This window comes from Diabrotica undecimpunctata, chromosome 1 (genome assembly GCF_040954645.1).
Source record: "Diabrotica undecimpunctata isolate CICGRU chromosome 1, icDiaUnde3, whole genome shotgun sequence".
In the NCBI taxonomy this organism is placed as follows: Eukaryota; Metazoa; Arthropoda; class Insecta; order Coleoptera; family Chrysomelidae; genus Diabrotica; species Diabrotica undecimpunctata.
The window spans coordinates 71,446,679-71,465,877 of record NC_092803.1 but is presented as its reverse complement, the minus strand read 5'-3'; the positions used below and the strand labels follow the sequence as shown (position 1 = coordinate 71,465,877).

Here is a 19,199-nt window from a genome sequence, read left to right as displayed (position 1 = left end):
TACTGACTAAAAAAAGTAAGATGAGCATTTATAACACCATAATTAGGCCAATATTATTATATGCAGGAGAAACAATGACGATGGTTAAAAAAGATGAACAAGACTTAAGAATAGCAGAGAGAAAGATTATGAGAACCATACTAGGACCAATCAGAACAGAGCTAAATGAATATAGAAGCAGAACAAATGCAGAAATTAAGGAAGAACTTAAGGCAGACACCGTAACTAAAATAAAGCAATGCAGAGTTAGATGGTTAGGTCACATTTGGCGAGCAGGCGATGAGGCAGTGACATACGCAATGATTGAATGGAATCCAGGAGGATGAAAGAGAAGGGGAAGACCGAGATCAAAGTGGCTGCAAGAAGTTGAAGAAGGCCTCCAAAGGGCAGGAGTCAGAGAATGGAGAGGAAGAACTAGAGACAGGAAAAAATGGAGAGATATTGTCAAGAATATAAGATAAACAAAAAAGACTGATCCACTTAAGAAATAGGATCTAGAAAGCATTTACGGTTTAACCCCAAACTGGGGTGTATAGCCATTATATATATATATATATATATATATATATATATATATATATATATATATATATAAACTCAAAGGGTTACCAGAAAAGAAGTGAATTAATCCCATCTCGAGCAGGAGTAACGTAAGTAATAATATTAATATTATTTTAATGTAATAGTCTAAATAATCGATTTAGTAGAAAACTTTAGACGATTTTTTGATTGCGTCTACCGGCTTAAACAAAATATAAATCCATTTTAGTTATGATGCGAACCGTCATTACGTGAATGATGATAATGATGTATCATCTGAATTTACAGAGGTCTCTGATGAAAATTTGGAGACAGTAGCAGAAGACGTGACGATTGATAAACCTAAAGTAGAAAAAGAAGGCTGGTCCGGACCAACGAAAAAGAAATATTAGAAAGTTTTTTAGAAATTCAGGTCAAAAATACACCAATGTTAACGGTAATCTTGTACAGGCTTGCAGGTTAGGTCCATCTTGCAATCCATGTAGACTAAAATGTGATGAAAAATTCACGTTACAAGAGAGAATACAGATCTTGGAAAAATATTGATCAATGGGAAATATAAATTAACAACGAAGTTATATTCTGAGATCCATGTCTATAATTAAACCAACATATCGATATGCTGATAAAGGTAACACATTAAGCCGTTGATATAATCATGTATTTTATTTGAAAAACCGTGATTAAAAAAAAAGAGTATGTAAAAGATTTTTTATATCCACCATTGAAGTTACTAATAGATGTATTCGAACTGTTACTGGAAAGACGGAAAGTGACTTTATAAGCAACGATCAAAGAGGTAAACATAGCATGCATAAAACATTTTGTAACGAAACAAATTTTGTGACAGCTGCCACTCTTTAATAGAAAAAAATATCACTAAAGCTTTAAAAGGAAGGCCTATTTATCTATCGACTCATTATGCTATGCTAATCCGAACTGCTCGATACCAACAAGAAAATGTTTAGAAAGCATGGATAGTATAGCACTAGAAAAGACCTACACTAGTAGCTTGCCAATAACTGAAAAGAAGAAAAAACACCTTACTAGCCTTTGTCAAGACCAATGCGACCAAGTGTCGCACCAATTTAAAGCATTGTTAATCATAACTTTTTCTATTATTATTAATATATACTTTTTTTATTTCGTTCTTCTTATAGCTGTTAATGAACACATTTTCTCATTAAATTAGCATTCTTTATTGAATCTTTATTTCAGTTGACAGGAATAACAAATAATGCCAGTTTTATCTTTGCCTCAATTAGTCAAAATAAGGGTTGAATTTAAAAGTCTGTGTTACAATTCATTAAAGGCTACCTAACGCTCTTCCAAATAAAACAAAATAATTTTTTTTTTCAAAAATCTCAATCTATGTAGTAAAACAAATTACACAAAAATTATTAGCACACAAACTTTAAACCCCTGTTTTGAAAAATTACCAGTTTTTGTGCTGTGCCACTATTGCATACAGCCGACTATATATTGAGGGAATGACAAAGCAAACTCTTTGTGTAGAAGTCCAAGTAGAACCAAGAGATGGTATTTTTATATTCTGTCTTGGATACGGGACATATGTGTCATAAATGCATGGATTTTCTAAATAAATAATTGCTCGGCCCTAAAGAATAACCTATGCGTTTAAGAGAAATTATACTAAAGAAAATAAAATAGGTACACCTTTCTTGAAGATTGTAAGCAAAATTAAAATTCCTCTTGACCAGATCTCCTCACAGACCAGATAAAGCCACGTAACAGGATTCAGTTGTTCATTGGCCCAAACATGTTACCAAGGGTACGTGTAGAAATTGTACATTTGGCCATGCAGTTAATGCGACATACAATTATGTTTGACTAAAAGTAAAAAGTGTTTTTGTTCACAATGAAGCATAAACTTTTTTTTTTTACTCAGAGATTATCCATAATATTTTTGGATGGGCTTTATAATATATTTTTTTTACTCTCTTTTAATATATTTTAATTACATTTTCTTGTAAATGAACATAAAATATTTGATAATCTCTGATATCTGTCTCACGCCACACCTTACTTAAATAGCTACAAAAGACTGTACCTCAAACGGAAAATCTAGCCTTTTAGCTAAAAATTCCAAAGTTACTTTCTTTTAGTTTTGTGAGTTTTATTTGTATTACTTAGTATTTGTTTTATTAAACTAATACCATAAATAAAATTTCAAATTTTTTAATGCATTTTGAAGTATTTTGCCCGATAAAGGGTTAAAAGTTCATATGGAAAATATTGCAAAGTAAGCAAAAAATTAATACATATAAAAAAGTTATTTATCACAACTTATCTTTAGTTAATAACAACTGCAATGATATCAGCATCGCACTCGATTATTTTATCTCGACATTATGTAAACCAAAGGTTTTAAGCCTTTCTGTAATTTTTCGCACAATTATACACACAAACACACACACACACACACACACACACACACACACACACACACACACACACACACACACACACACACATACACACGTAAAACACAAAGCTCCGAGAGACATGTGTGTTCCAATGGAACAATGGGAAATACGTGTGCGAAGATCAAACCGGTCATACTTCGCTATAGAGTGATATCTAGCTGACCCCCAAGCTATTCCACCACTTCTCCATGGCGCAGGATATAACGAATCGGTAGACTTTGTACTAAACGTTACTTTGGATGTTCTGGGTAATGGAACATCCTTTGTTTTACTTTATGTGGTTAAGCTACCTGATTTTAGAAGTAGCTAGAAGAGCTTTTCTCCCTATAAATGACTGAAGTTACTTAATTATTTGACTCGTGACTTGTGTTCCTAAAAAGTCTGTGTTCCGCATTGAGAGCCACCAACCTAGGTCGGTATCTTTATAACTGAAATGTATGTGCTCTGTTAGTCAGGCGCCGAATTAGCTAAATCATAGTTTAGCTGAGCAACTCATGTGTCTGGCCATGAGTATTTACTTGACATGTTCGTGATTGTTGCATGGCTGCTTTAACAGAAGGTGGTTAGTACGAGCTTTAGATAAAACAATAATAGAAAGAAAGTAGTAATGTGTACGGTTTGCATTCCCAACTGTATTATATATAAATACCATATAATGTTAAAAAATTCTTGACGCTTGGTCCTAAATTTAGTCTAATACCTAAAACTAGAGAAGTAGACGTAAACACAATATTAGGAGATCTGGAAAATATCATAATTAATCTAGAAGAGGAGAAAAGAGATGAATATAGAGCGTAATAACATTATAACCAACTACTTACAAAAGGAAGTAAACAGGAACGACCACATGAGTACAGTGTTTAATGAATGCAAACAAATTCTAAAGAATCATCAATATTTGTATATAGTAAGAAGTGATAAAGGATATGTCACAGTAGCTATGTATAAACAGGAATATATTAGCAAAAATGAAATCATGCTTAAAGATACAAAATACTATAAAAAGCTAAATAGAGACCCCACTTGTAGTCTTCAACAAAAAGCAAATAAATTAGTAACAGATTTAAATAAAATAATAAAAATAACGAATTTAAAAGCAAAAAATCTAAGAATTTATAACTCTATAGCACCTAGATTCTACTCTCTACCAAAAATACATAAACCGACCCTAGCAATGAGACCAATTGTTGCATCCATTGATTCTCCAAACAGTAACTTGTCCAAGTTCTTAAGATAAATATTAACAAATGCATATAACACAAATAATTATTGCTATATGAGAGATTCATTCAGTTTCAGCTTCTTTATCAACAATTTCAAACTTTCCCCAAATTATGTGTTGGTAAGTTTTGATGAAGTATCATTGTTCACCATCTTGTTGTTTCAGCAAATCATGAATACTATAAAAAAACAATGGACAAACATCTCACAACACAGCTCAATAGATTTTAATTCATTTTTAACAATACTATTCTTCATATTTGTCTCAAACATACTGGTCTTCAATGAGGTGTATTACAAACAAATACATGGAACACTCATGGAAAACAAAATATCACAAATCCTATGCCACTTTGTACTGGATGACTTAATTAAAAGCTGTATTAGCAAGTTTCCATTTAATGTCCCATTTTTAAAGAGATACATGGACGACTAAATTCTTGCACTGCCAAAAGACAAAATACTGGACACACTACACATATTTAACAGTCACTGTCCAGACTTGCAATTTACCGTAGAATTAGAAAATAACAACTGCATACCATTTCTAGATATGATGTTACACCGTGATTCAAGCAATGTTCTAAAAACAGAATGGTATAGAAAACCAATATGTAGCAATAGGTTTATTAATTACTTTTCAGCACATCCATCTACGATGAAGACCAACCTGGTATTAAATATGAAAAGTAGGGTTATAACTTTATCACATTCTGAATATAGAACAGCCGGTCTTAAAAAACTAAAAACGATCATGTTAGAGAATGCAATCTTAGCGGACCTTCTAAATATACTAATTTTTGGTGTCTTACAAGTCATAACGACAGACTAAACAGAAGTTTCAACAAACAACCAAAATACATTGTACCACTCTTTACCATATATTCCAGGTTTAATAAATAGACTATTAAATACATTTAGAGAAGTACTGAATATCAAAATCGGAACCAGAAATATAAAAACAATATCGAAATTATACACCAAATTTAAAACAACCTTAAATATTAAAGCAAGCTCCAATACAGTGTACTCTCTACCTTGTAATAATTTCAATAGAATATATATTGGAGAAACGTCCAGAAATTTGTCCAGAAGGTTAACACCACACAAGAGTGACACTAATCTGAATAAAGTACAAACCTGTGCATAAAGTGAACATTATATTACGATGGGCCACACGCCTAAATATGGTCAAGCAGAAATATTGAGAAGGGAAACAAATTAAAACAAAAGACTCTTTCTAGAAATGTGTTTAATTAAAACTACAAAAAACACCTTAAACAAAAGAGAAGACATTGAAAATCTTAGTGCTATATACAGTAATCTTCTTTTAAAGAAAAGAACAACAACTATATAAAAGTTTTTTAAAAGTTTCACAGATTAAAGGGATTATTTCAAGTTCAAATAAGATAAAATTTATTTTTTATTTGTGTTTTGTTTTTCCCTTCTTAATTACATAGTAACATAAACTCTGTTGTATGTTAAATAAGTGCAAACGAAACATTTTTACATATTATATCCAAATTTGCAATGAAGGTTTGCATAAACATAGACACTTCCGCTGTCAAACTATCCTGAAATATATATAAAAATAGAAGAAACATGGAAACCATAGTAATAAGTTTTGACTGAAAGAAAAAGAAAATCAAATAATATGCCAAATGTTAAGTAATTCTGCTAATTTTATAGTCCAATCCTCACAGGGGTAAGCCTGTTGACGATACAACAACTTCATTGTCTAATGTAGTTTTTTGTTTTAATTTTTAATATGTTTTGAGAAAGACTTATATAAACCCGAAAGCTTAACAAACCTTAAAGAGTTTCACTTTACTAATCGACCAAAATATCGACCGTCTAATAAGTAAAACTAATGAGAGGGATATCAGGTTTTTCGGTCGAAAAATAAAACGGTTCTATTATCTTGCCAAAGACGAAATTCAATATTCACTAGCTTCATCAGCAGTGCACTAAAATGATTATTAAAACAGTTATTACATAGAACATACTTATCAACAAATAGAAGCTCACAGAGTAAAAAATCATTATAATAAAAACCAGCACATCACAGGACTTTAACATTTGCTTAGATATTAAAGCCTAAATAAAATTATAAGGAAGTATATGTTATTTTTGACGTTACTATAAAGTATTTAAAGTATTACAATATATATTACTAAGATTACTAGTGTCTTTTTTATTAATAATGACATTCTTAGTTCGATTGATATGACACATCTCGAGAAACAATCTATTTTTGTAATTGCTTAATGATTGCAATATTTTCACGTTATCGTAATTAAACTAATGGCCTGTTTTTATAAAATTTTCGACAACAGTGCATGGTTTATTTCTCCTCTTGCAGTCACTTTTGTGTTGTGTGATCCTCTGTTTCAGTCACTGTCTGGTTTGTCCAATATAACATCCCTGGCAACCTAAACACTGTAATGGTATATGACATTGCTATTATACATCACTGGTATCCGATCTTTAATTTTAGAGAATATGATGTTCTATTTAAGATTGCTGTATTTGACTACACAAATATACAAATTAGCAATTACAGCAACTTTAGATACAAAACCGTAATTCCTAGAATTAAAGATCGGACATCAGTAATGTATAATAGCAATGTCATATATCAATTACAGTGTTAAGGTTGCAAGGGATGTTATATTGGTCAAACTGGACAAAGTCTGAAACAGTGGATCACACAACACAAAAGTGACTGCAACATGAGAAATAAACCATGCACTGTTGTCGAAAGCAGGCCACCAGTTTGATTGTGATAACGTGAAAATATTGTAATCATTAAGCAATTACAAAAACATATTGTTTTTCGAGATGTGTAATATCAACCGAACTAAGAATGCCAGTAATAATAAAACAGACGTTATTTATTGTCGAATTGTTGCCTCTATGGAAGATTGTAACTTTATTTCTAGCGCGGTCGTTCGATACTTCTTCAACCACTTGGACCCTTGCTATTTTAACAACACTTGTGTCCGTTATTCTCTTGATAAGATGTCTCGTATTTTTTTCTGTTTAGTGCCCATTCGTTTAAACCCTGTAATATCCATTTTGTTCTGATCTCGTCACTACTTATTGGGTCCCTCAGCGTGTTTCCTATGTAACGATAAATTTTATAATTATGAGAAATTTCATGGAAAAAATATAGTCCTTTACTCCGTTGTAAAAAAAATGTGATCTATTATTCCTATCTAATTTTCATACTAATCTACTTATATAATTTTATTATATACTCCTGAAATTTAGTTGTAATTTGTACCCCATTGTATTAGCAATGCTTTATTAAAAGAACATTTTTACCTTGAATGCACTTAAAATTTGTAAAAAAGCCCTGCGTACGGTCCTGATACTTTTTGTTGTTTCAAAAATGTCTATATAATAGAACTGTAAGAGAAGATTATTGTGTTTTCTTGATATCAACGAGAAAGATGAAACTAGCATATTTTTTAATTGTGGCTTTGGTCTGCTGGACAGCGGTAAGAATTGTTTTTATTTTTGTGATAAAATATTTTGTATCTTAGGAACTTTTCTTGTTACTATATTTAAATTTGAATAAATGTACATATTATCACTATAAACATTTAAGGTATTCATACAATAGATTGTCTAGTGGATAATTTTTTGCTTTTTGACTTCTTTTCACTTTGCAATCACAACGTTCTTTCTCACGTTTAATAGTTGACGTATTGGTTATAAAGGCATCGTTTTACTAGTATCTTTTCCATTATTTGTAAGTTTTTTTGTGCTTTAAAAGCTGTGTATATCTTATTTTCGATATATTTTCCCGATCTACCAATCTATCTTTTATCGTCTTATCCTTGGTACTGTTCTATACTTCCTCATTTTACTTGTGTTAATTCATTCCTATTTTTCTCTAGTTTCAGATGTACCGAATAATTTTTGTCTAATTTATTTCCAGTTATCAATCTAAACCTAGTCTAGACATTCTTAGTATCTTAGATTATTTCTAGATATCTTATGTATGTTATTTTAGAAAACCATGTAGTGCGCGTAGCTACGGTGTTTTAATAATTGTTTTATCATTGCTTTATATTGATGTTTTGTTTTCCCCTCTGTGTCTTTTTAACCCACAGTTCACGAGCAATAAATTGTAACATCTACCAATAATGGAAGAAGTAAGTATGTAAGTATATGTATTTCGTTTTCTGTAGACCCTTCACCTTTTGAACTTGATTCATTTTCAGTTATAAATATTTATAGAACAATGTTTCTTCTTCTTAGAGTGCCGTCTCCCTATAGAGGTTGACTATCATAATGACTATTTTTATTTTTGAACTTGCTGCTATTATAACAAATTAATTGATCTGCATTGATACCAACCACATAGATTTTTCAACCAAGAATTTTACCTCCGGCCAACAGATTTTCTTCCTTAAATCTTCCTACATTACTAGTCTTAACATTTCATATTTTGGTCCACTTATCACGTAAACTAGGTATTCCAGTTTTTTTGTTCGTATAGTGGCGATTAGTTCTGTTTCTTTACCAACCATCTCCAGCATTTCTGTATTTGTATTTTTATCAGTCCATAATATTTTTAATACTTTGCGGTATAACCCGAGTTCGAAAATCTTGATACTTTTTAAATTGCATTTTTTAATATCTAAGTTTCAGTTTTATACAATAATATTGAAAATATAAACATCGACTGGTATGTAGTCTGATTTCTAAACTAAGATTTCTGCACGTTAGGAGTGGCTTTATTCGTATAAGTGCTGATATGACAACAACGTTTATTTCCACTTTGTTCTTATAGTGATTAGTCTTTTTTCGCCTCTCTTCTTTCAAGATATTGTTATAGGTTGTTCTCGGACATTCAAATCATGTACGTAAGAATAATACATAGCAGACTCTAAGCTATAAACGAACATAACTATTAACTACCTATTCAATGGAACACTTTTGGTATTTTTTTTTGTTATTCTTAAATTAAGTATTGTTCTCCCATTTTCCTACAGAATACTCTTTCTTGCCCTTTTGCTACATAACATTCTATCTCGCAGTCACCTACGATATAGTAAACTGTTTCAGGTTCTTAACTACACATTTTGTAGCTTAAGTTTTCATGAAACAGATCCATTATATGGATGTTTTATGACTTTAAGCTAATTCGAGTTCTTTTTAACATTTCCACACTAACCTACAGGGCACCTTCTAGAGGGCTTTTAAAATCTGTCATGGCTATTTGTGTATATATTGATCCATTTCAGTTCGAAAGTACCATATTAATTTTCTATTACACCGTGCAAGCTTGCACAAATCTGCTAAAATACAGAGGCATACTCTCCTGGTGATATATAAATTATTAAATTTTCTCTTTTATCGAACATTCTTGCTTGTCACCCTTCTGCACTCATCTTCAAACCATCTATATTCAGTTCAAAAGCCCCCATATTAATTTTGATGACCTAGTAAGATTCCATAAATCTACTGAAATATAGAAGTGTATTCTCCTGGTGATAGAAATGTTTAAATTTCCACTCTTAATCAATATTCCTTCACTCGTCTTCGACACGTCTATATACCCTGAAGTGTGGGTTTGTTGCTTTGAATCTTATAGTTTCAGATCTTACCACACCTTTACCCACAAGAAACTCTCTGAAAAACAGTATGGTATGACAAGAGAAAGCAAATTCATTTGTATTATTCTCGTCTTCTTTTATCTCTAAATGAAAGGAATGTCAGATAAAAAATACAGAAGAGTTCTAATCAAGCCAGTGTAATGACATCTACATTGTATAATATTTACAGAAAAGATCAATTCGCACCAAAAGATACTGGGACATTTATCCATCCAAATAGCTTAGCTATTATGGCACAATAAAACGTTTGTCATATTGGGGTAGCAACCTTTATAGTACTGGTGCTTGCAATTGTGCATCGGCTGCAAAATATTCAGCACAGGGTGTCCAGAAACTCTCCTGACAAATGAAGACTGGAGATTCCTCAGATAATTTTAAGACAAGTTAACCCAATTTACCCAGTCACAAAATGCTTTCTAAGGAAAATGCTTCCTAATGAAACTAGAGCTCTTTGAAAGTGGCGACTTATAAACTCCATTCGCTTAGCTCGGGCATATTTTGACAGATTCATTGTCGGAAACCTACAACACAACAATTCCTATTTCTCAGTATTAATAGCTCAAGTATCCTACTATTGCAGACTTCTTTCTTTGAAAAAAGAAGAATTATTCTAAATAGTGGAAGTGTATACTAAACTCATCAAATTTTGGGTAGTATATATTTAAAAAATATATTTTAGTCGTTATAGTTTAACATAACCATTTATTATATGGTGCAGATAAATAAATATTAATTGTCGGTAATTCGCAAAGTTCTATTTTATTTACTATTTAGTTTGTTTACTATTAATATTGGCTGTGAGTACGTGTGCTTGGTTGTATAGTAATTTCCAGCCACTTTTAGTCTGTCAAAAAGTAACTAACTTCGCAAAAAAATAATTACTAAATGCACTAGACAGTTCGGACTGGGAATAGCGAACCGAGTTTAATTAGTTTTTTTAATACCTCCAGAAATCTTTTAGTTAAAGAAAAACGAAAACTGGTACGATTCTTTATCATCTAGAGTTGAATCGATACCATTAATTGCAAATTTCTAGTACCGGTCATAGGCGTCCGTTTTGGGTAGGTCAACGGTTACTTTAATGCATACCTTTTATGTCTTTAACTTTCGTTTTTTTGTCATTAAACTAATAGGTACATTAATTAATTTTATAAATTATCTTTTATTTTAATAAATGCAGCACGCAAATCAAATTGATTTTATTTAAAGGGTTTTAAAAATAACGCATTTATTGCGATTTAACGAAACCAACACAAGTATTAAAACTAGTTAAAAAAGTTGCTCTATATATAAATTTGACCTTTTGCTTACAGAATGACGAATTTTTGCAAAAATTGCACAGTTATTTTTTAATTTGTTGCAATAGACTTGTATCTTTAGCCAGAGTTGTGCATTTTATATCGGAACGGAATAAACAAATGCTTTTATACATCATCAAACACAATAATCGTAAGGATTAAAATCCGGTGACCTTGCAGTCCGAGGAACTTGACCGCCTCTTCCAATCCGTTGGTCTTCGTAGTAATTATTAAGTACAGTAATACCTCGATATAACGGACTACTTATATTAAAAGCCGAAAGTCCGTTATATAAAACTATGTGTAAAATAAATCAAAAACCTTTTTTTTTAAATATGTATGTACACTTTATTTAGATATATTTAACAAAAATACAAAATTCAAACAAAATTCTATTTAATTGTCTTCGGACACTTTCGATGTTTGCTGTTTTTTTATAATCAACTTCTATAGAAACCCTTTTACATATATGTCTGCATCTTGGCTATTAAACAAATTCTTCTAACCATTTTTTAATGTTTACTCTTTAACCTCCTCTCATGATGCAGCAAAATAAAAAATTGTTCATTTTAAATTATAAGACCTCAAGTTTTGCAAAATACGCCGCTCTCTTGTATCTTCTGCGAAATACAACCATTACTTTGTTTAAAAACTTTCTGCGTAATATTAGTTTGCTTGCCAAATTTATTTTCTAACCCATGGGTTGAATAAGCAATGTTGTATTTTTTGCCAAAATGTAGTCAAAGTTGCCATCTTCTGAACGTAGGATATTTTTAGAGGGTGAGCAGGAGCGTTGTCTAAAAGTAATAAACATTTCACCTCTTCTGGCTGTATTATAAATTTTTTCTCTTGAAATTTTCTCACTGAAGGTACAAATTCGTTGAAAAATAAATTTTGAAAATATCTGAGGTGAACCATGCCTTCTTAGATCTATCATTTGAAGCGGGAAAATGATCATTATATCATTTAAAACTCTAGGTTTGCCAAATTTGCCAACCATTACAGAAGTCAATCTATGCGGTCCATCGTTCGCAGAAAACAGCAATAACAAACCAGTTTCGTCAGGATTGTAAATCTGAGATTCTAATAGCATTTCGTTACTTATATGTTTTACAAATTTTTGCCTAAAAAGTTCTATTTCTTCTTTTGGTGCACTTGAATCTTCGCCGTAAATTCTTTTATTCATGATTATGTGCCTTTTGCGATACGGTAGAGCCATCTATCACTTGTTCTCAATGGTATGTCCATATTAATTGTTAATTTATATATATATATATATATATATATATATATATATATATATATATATATATATATATATATATATATATATATATATATATTTAATTGCAGCAAATTTCAATTCGACTGCTTGGATCGGGACCCCACTAGAACGTTATTACCGTAGTAACATTTTAAGATTGCTTCTTTCAGTGAAGTTTCATCTCTCCTACATCACACATTTAAATGCAAATTAATTTCGGTAAGATAGTTTCGAAACAAATTCAGATTTCTGCTTTAATCTGGAGCCTTCTAAAAATTGCAAGGCATGGCCAAACGATGATAAAGATGTTAATAGAGACATGGGGAATCTAAAATTTGCATTCCACGACATGTCTATTCATCTAAGCAGAAATCCTAACGAATTTGTTTCTCGTACTCATACAGAGTAGATCCGAAGAAAATGAAAAAGACAGAAAAGATTTTATTTCACGTTCAAAGCGTCTATGTACCTATTGATACGTATTTCGCTTTAATAAAGCTCATCAGAATAGTTATTCATAGCCGTTCTTAACGTGAAAAATAAAATTCTCTGTCTTATTAGAAGTAACAATAACATGACTTCGTTATGGACGCAATAGCGACATCTGATAGAAAAATCGGTAAGATAGTTTCGAAACAAATTCAGATTTCTGCTTTAATCTGGAGCCTTCTAAAAATTGCAAGGCATGGCCAAACGATGATAAAGATGTTAATAGAGACATGGGGAATCTAAAATTTGCATTCCACGACATGTCTATTCATCTAAGCAGAAATCCTAACGAATTTGTTTCTCGTACTCATACAGAGTAGATCCGAAGAAAATGAAAAAGACAGAAAAGATTTTATTTCACGTTCAAAGCGTCTATGTACCTATTGATACGTATTTCGCTTTAATAAAGCTCATCAGAATAGTTATTCATAGCCGTTCTTAACGTGAAAAATAAAATTCTCTGTCTTATTAGAAGTAACAATAACATGACTTCGTTATGGACGCAATAGCGACATCTGATAGAAAAATCGGTAAGATAGTTTCGAAACAAATTCAGATTTCTGCTTTAATCTGGAGCCTTCTAAAAATTGCAAGGCATGGCCAAACGATGATAAAGATGTTAATAGAGACATGGGGAATCTAAAATTTGCATTCCACGACATGTCTATTCATCTAAGCAGAAATCCTAACGAATTTGTTTCTCGTACTCATACAGAGTAGATCCGAAGAAAATGAAAAAGACAGAAAAGATTTTATTTCACGTTCAAAGCGTCTATGTACCTATTGATACGTATTTCGCTTTAATAAAGCTCATCAGAATAGTTATTCATAGCCGTTCTTAACGTGAAAAATAAAATTCTCTGTCTTATTAGAAGTAACAATAACATGACTTCGTTATGGACGCAATAGCGACATCTGATAGAAAAATCGGTAAGATAGTTTCGAAACAAATTCAGATTTCTGCTTTAATCTGGAGCCTTCTAAAAATTGCAAGGCATGGCCAAACGATGATAAAGATGTTAATAGAGACATGGGGAATCTAAAATTTGCATTCCACGACATGTCTATTCATCTAAGCAGAAATCCTAACGAATTTGTTTCTCGTACTCATACAGAGTAGATCCGAAGAAAATGAAAAAGACAGAAAAGATTTTATTTCACGTTCAAAGCGTCTATGTACCTATTGATACGTATTTCGCTTTAATAAAGCTCATCAGAATAGTTATTCATAGCCGTTCTTAACGTGAAAAATAAAATTCTCTGTCTTATTAGAAGTAACAATAACATGACTTCGTTATGGACGCAATAGCGACATCTGATAGAAAAATCGGTAAGATAGTTTCGAAACAAATTCAGATTTCTGCTTTAATCTGGAGCCTTCTAAAAATTGCAAGGCATGGCCAAACGATGATAAAGATGTTAATAGAGACATGGGGAATCTAAAATTTGCATTCCACGACATGTCTATTCATCTAAGCAGAAATCCTAACGAATTTGTTTCTCGTACTCATACAGAGTAGATCCGAAGAAAATGAAAAAGACAGAAAAGATTTTATTTCACGTTCAAAGCGTCTATGTACCTATTGATACGTATTTCGCTTTAATAAAGCTCATCAGAATAGTTATTCATAGCCGTTCTTAACGTGAAAAATAAAATTCTCTGTCTTATTAGAAGTAACAATAACATGACTTCGTTATGGACGCAATAGCGACATCTGATAGAAAAATCGGTAAGATAGTTTCGAAACAAATTCAGATTTCTGCTTTAATCTGGAGCCTTCTAAAAATTGCAAGGCATGGCCAAACGATGATAAAGATGTTAATAGAGACATGGGGAATCTAAAATTTGCATTCCACGACATGTCTATTCATCTAAGCAGAAATCCTAACGAATTTGTTTCTCGTACTCATACAGAGTAGATCCGAAGAAAATGAAAAAGACAGAAAAGATTTTATTTCACGTTCAAAGCGTCTATGTACCTATTGATACGTATTTCGCTTTAATAAAGCTCATCAGAATAGTTATTCATAGCCGTTCTTAACGTGAAAAATAAAATTCTCTGTCTTATTAGAAGTAACAATAACATGACTTCGTTATGGACGCAATAGCGACATCTGATAGAAAAATCGGTAAGATAGTTTCGAAACAAATTCAGATTTCTGCTTTAATCTGAAGCCTTCTAAAAATTGCAAGGCATGGCCAAACGATGATAAAGATGTTAATAGAGACATGGGGAATCTAAAATTTGCATTCCACGACATGTCTATTCATCTAAGCAGAAATCCTAACGAATTTGTTTCTCGTACTCATACAGAGTAGATCCGAAGAAAATGAAAAAGACAGAAAAGATTTTATTTCACGTTCAAAGCGTCTATGTACCTATTGATACGTATTTCGCTTTAATAAAGCTCATCAGAATAGTTATTCATAGCCGTTCTTAACGTGAAAAATAAAATTCTCTGTCTTATTAGAAGTAACAATAACATGACTTCGTTATGGACGCAATAGCGACATCTGATAGAAAAATCGGTAAGATAGTTTCGAAACAAATTCAGATTTCTGCTTTAATCTGGAGCCTTCTAAAAATTGCAAGGCATGGCCAAACGATGATAAAGAACATTAACATCTTTATCATCGTTTGGCCATGCCTTGCAATTTTTAGAAGGCTCCAGATTAAAGCAGAAATCTGAATTTGTTTCGAAACTATCTTACCGATTTTTCTATCAGATGTCGCTATTGCGTCCATAACGAAGTCATGTTATTGTTACTTCTAATAAGACAGAGAATTTTATTTTTCACGTTAAGAACGGCTATGAATAACTATTCTGATGAGCTTTATTAAAGCGAAATACGTATCAATAGGTACATAGACGCTTTGAACGTGAAATAAAATCTTTTCTGTCTTTTTCATTTTCTTCGGATCTACTCTGTATGAGTACGAGAAACAAATTCGTTAGGATTTCTGCTTAGATGAATAGACATGTCGTGGAATGCAAATTTTAGATTCCCCATGTCTCTATTAACATCTTTATCATCGTTTGGCCATGCCTTGCAATTTTTAGAAGGCTCCAGATTAAAGCAGAAATCTGAATTTGTTTCGAAACTATCTTACCGATTTTTCTATCAGATGTCGCTATTGCGTCCATAACGAAGTCATGTTATTGTTACTTCTAATAAGACAGAGAATTTTATTTTTCACGTTAAGAACGGCTATGAATAACTATTCTGATGAGCTTTATTAAAGCGAAATACGTATCAATAGGTACATAGACGCTTTGAACGTGAAATAAAATCTTTTCTGTCTTTTTCATTTTCTTCGGATCTACTCTGTATGAGTACGAGAAACAAATTCGTTAGGATTTCTGCTTAGATGAATAGACATGTCGTGGAATGCAAATTTTAGATTCCCCATGTCTCTATTAACATCTTTATCATCGTTTGGCCATGCCTTGCAATTTTTAGAAGGCTCCAGATTAAAGCAGAAATCTGAATTTGTTTCGAAACTATCTTACCGATTTTTCTATCAGATGTCGCTATTGCGTCCATAACGAAGTCATGTTATTGTTACTTCTAATAAGACAGAGAATTTTATTTTTCACGTTAAGAACGGCTATGAATAACTATTCTGATGAGCTTTATTAAAGCGAAATACGTATCAATAGGTACATAGACGCTTTGAACGTGAAATAAAATCTTTTCTGTCTTTTTCATTTAGCAAATTAATTTATTCTTCATTTTAATTTATTTACTGGCGTACACTAAATGTGTTCATTCACAACGAATAAACCAGAACTGTTGTAGAGTGGTGAGTGGCCAGCCTGTTTTAAACACCCCTATAATCATAGAAACCTACGCGTTATTATATCAGGGAATCCCCTAATAAAATGTGATGTTCTCACTTTCTGTCTCTTGCCTACAAATGTGTACATCTTTATCTCATGTTATAGATACATTATATTATGTTATTGATAAAATATTATGTCTATTGCAAATATTTTATTTATTTATTTTTCACAAAGAGAATATATACATATAACTATTAAAAATGTATCTATCATCTTATACTAAATTTTAATTTAATTTTTTTAATTGAATATTTTTGATCAAACTTCAGTTACTAATTCAGTTTTGTTTTGTTTGAGTTATTATTTTTTCTAAACCTATTTACTAAATACTATTTTCTTTCGATTGCTTATGTTATAAATAACATTTTTAATTTCCCGCTTAATTTCAAGTTGGTAATACAGTTGGTAGTACTCAAAATTCATAAACAGTATTTTGTGAGACGTTAGTTTCAAAGCTGTTTTTTGTATTTTCTTCAAACTATTGAAACAATAATTGTCCACCCACTTTCTCTTTCTGCTCGTGAAATGTGACTGAAATCAAGCTTGCAACGACGACTGTTTTAACATGTCGTCCTTCATTTTGATTTTAACTTTTAACGTATTTATTAATTTTTAAAGTGTCTTTTTAACAGTAGTATTTTTAAGTTTAGTTGCAACTTCAGTATTATCATGTTATTTAAAGTTGTTGTTTATGCCATGAATCTTACATTCGGGTAAGTCTTTTATAGCCTTTTTTTTGCACCATTCAAATTGTTACAGCATAGTAATTTTCTTTGTAGACCTTGATAAAGGCGGCAAAAAACCACCAAAAGCTTGGATTCAGAATAAATAGTACGTCTTAGCAAAGCTCTATTTTTTATTGACTACCACACCCAAAAAGAAAAAAGTATTTACATATATTTTTTCCAAACTAGTCAAAAAACTTTGGACTACTTTTTCCTATATATATATATATATATATATATATATATATATATATATATATATATATATATATATATATATATATAATCACTTAGCCATAACATATCGTTAGTATCGCTTTAACTGATAACAGAAGAGAATTTGTTAGAGATGGGGAAATGTGGAAATATAAGTAACCAGATAAAAGATACTCCTTAATATTCAGAGCCTCGAGAAGAATTTTTGCCTTGCAGGTATATTTTTTAATATACACTCAAATTTGATATTATACAAATTTCTATGGTAACGAAGTAATTTTTTTTGTATGTTTTATTTTAATCTAGCTTTATTATACCATTTTCTTTTTCAACAGTACGCAGCCGGTCCTGAACGGGACAGAGTACATCAAAAGATCGCAGAATGCCAAAAGGAATTAGGTTCAACTGTGGACGAACTTGAGAACGTTAAAAACGGAGTTACAACCCCTGAAACCGGCAAGCAAGTTCTTTGTGTTCATCGTAAATTGGGAATCATGGATCAGAATGGAGACATTGTTCCTGATGAGTACAAGAAACACATTGAAGCTATTACTAATGACAAGGGTCGTCAGAAAGAGTTTCAAGGATGCAGCAAACCTCAAGGAGAAAATGCCGAAGTTAAAGCTATTAATTTTGACAAATGTTTCCAAGACGTCTTACAAATAATGGGCCGTGATTGATTTATCTAAAAAATAATTTGTTATAGATATAAGCATTATTATGTAAAATACATTCCTTTCGTTTAAATATTTATTTATTATCGAATTTGGCGTATTATAAAAAGACATAAATTTGGTAAAAAAAATAAAGTAAAAGCAAAAAACAAAGTTAACATCGAAAAATCAACTCACATTAAAATTGAAAATATATATGTTAATTGTTCATGATTAACAATAATGCAGAATTTATTTCAATAAAAAAGAATTAATTTAAACCTTTAGCTAATCAGCTCCATCAAACAGTAACATGTATGGCACCCACTAAAGCGAAAAACCAACAACTATAATTGGACGTAGTTATGCAGAAGTGATCGATTCCACAATTTCTTAAAATATGAGTTAGACACAAATGTACATTAGTAAAATTCGGAACTAAATTATGCTGAAATGATCCAACCTTTTCTATGCAAGACAACAGTAATAATAGTAATAGTAAAATGTCCGGGTACGAATAGAAATGGCAAGGGCAGCGTTCTTAAAATTCAAACAATTGTTCTGTGACAAAAATCTGAATACTGCGCTGAGACTGAGGTTTGTTGAATGTTACGTCTGGTCGCAACTATTGTACGGGGTAGAAACATGAACACTAAAAGCGCAAATAGTTAAAAAGATTGAAGCCTTTGAACTTTGGATATACCGGAGAATGTTAAGAATTCCATGGACTGCCAGGGTCACCAATGAGGAAGTGCTGAGAAGGATGGGTCGAGACAAAAAATTGTTGAGAACGATAAAAGTCCGCAAGACTGCATACCTTGGACACATACTAAGAAATAATAAATATAGTCTTCTGCAGGTCATCATGCA

At 31.5% G+C, this 19,199-nt stretch overlaps 1 protein-coding gene across 1 annotated transcript; it reads left to right on the top strand.

The window, feature by feature from the left end:
- Positions 1–7,590: 7,590 nt before the first annotated feature.
- On the top strand, positions 7,591–18,423 carry LOC140450592 (B1 protein-like). Its single transcript, XM_072544249.1, has 2 exons — positions 7,591–7,711; positions 18,012–18,423. Exons 1-2 carry the CDS (start codon positions 7,664–7,666, stop codon positions 18,354–18,356), a joined length of 393 nt encoding a protein of 130 aa, XP_072400350.1. The 5' UTR covers positions 7,591–7,663; the 3' UTR covers positions 18,357–18,423.
- Positions 18,424–19,199: the final 776 nt, after the last annotated feature.

Coding starts and splice junctions, on each gene's coding strand:
- LOC140450592 (XM_072544249.1), top strand. CDS start 7,664: ATGAAACTAGCATATTTTTTAATTGTGGCTTTGGTCTGCTGGACAGCG. Junction 7,712..18,011: donor CTTTGGTCTGCTGGACAGCG/GTAAGAATTGTT, acceptor CTTTTTCAACAG/TACGCAGCCGGTCCTGAACG.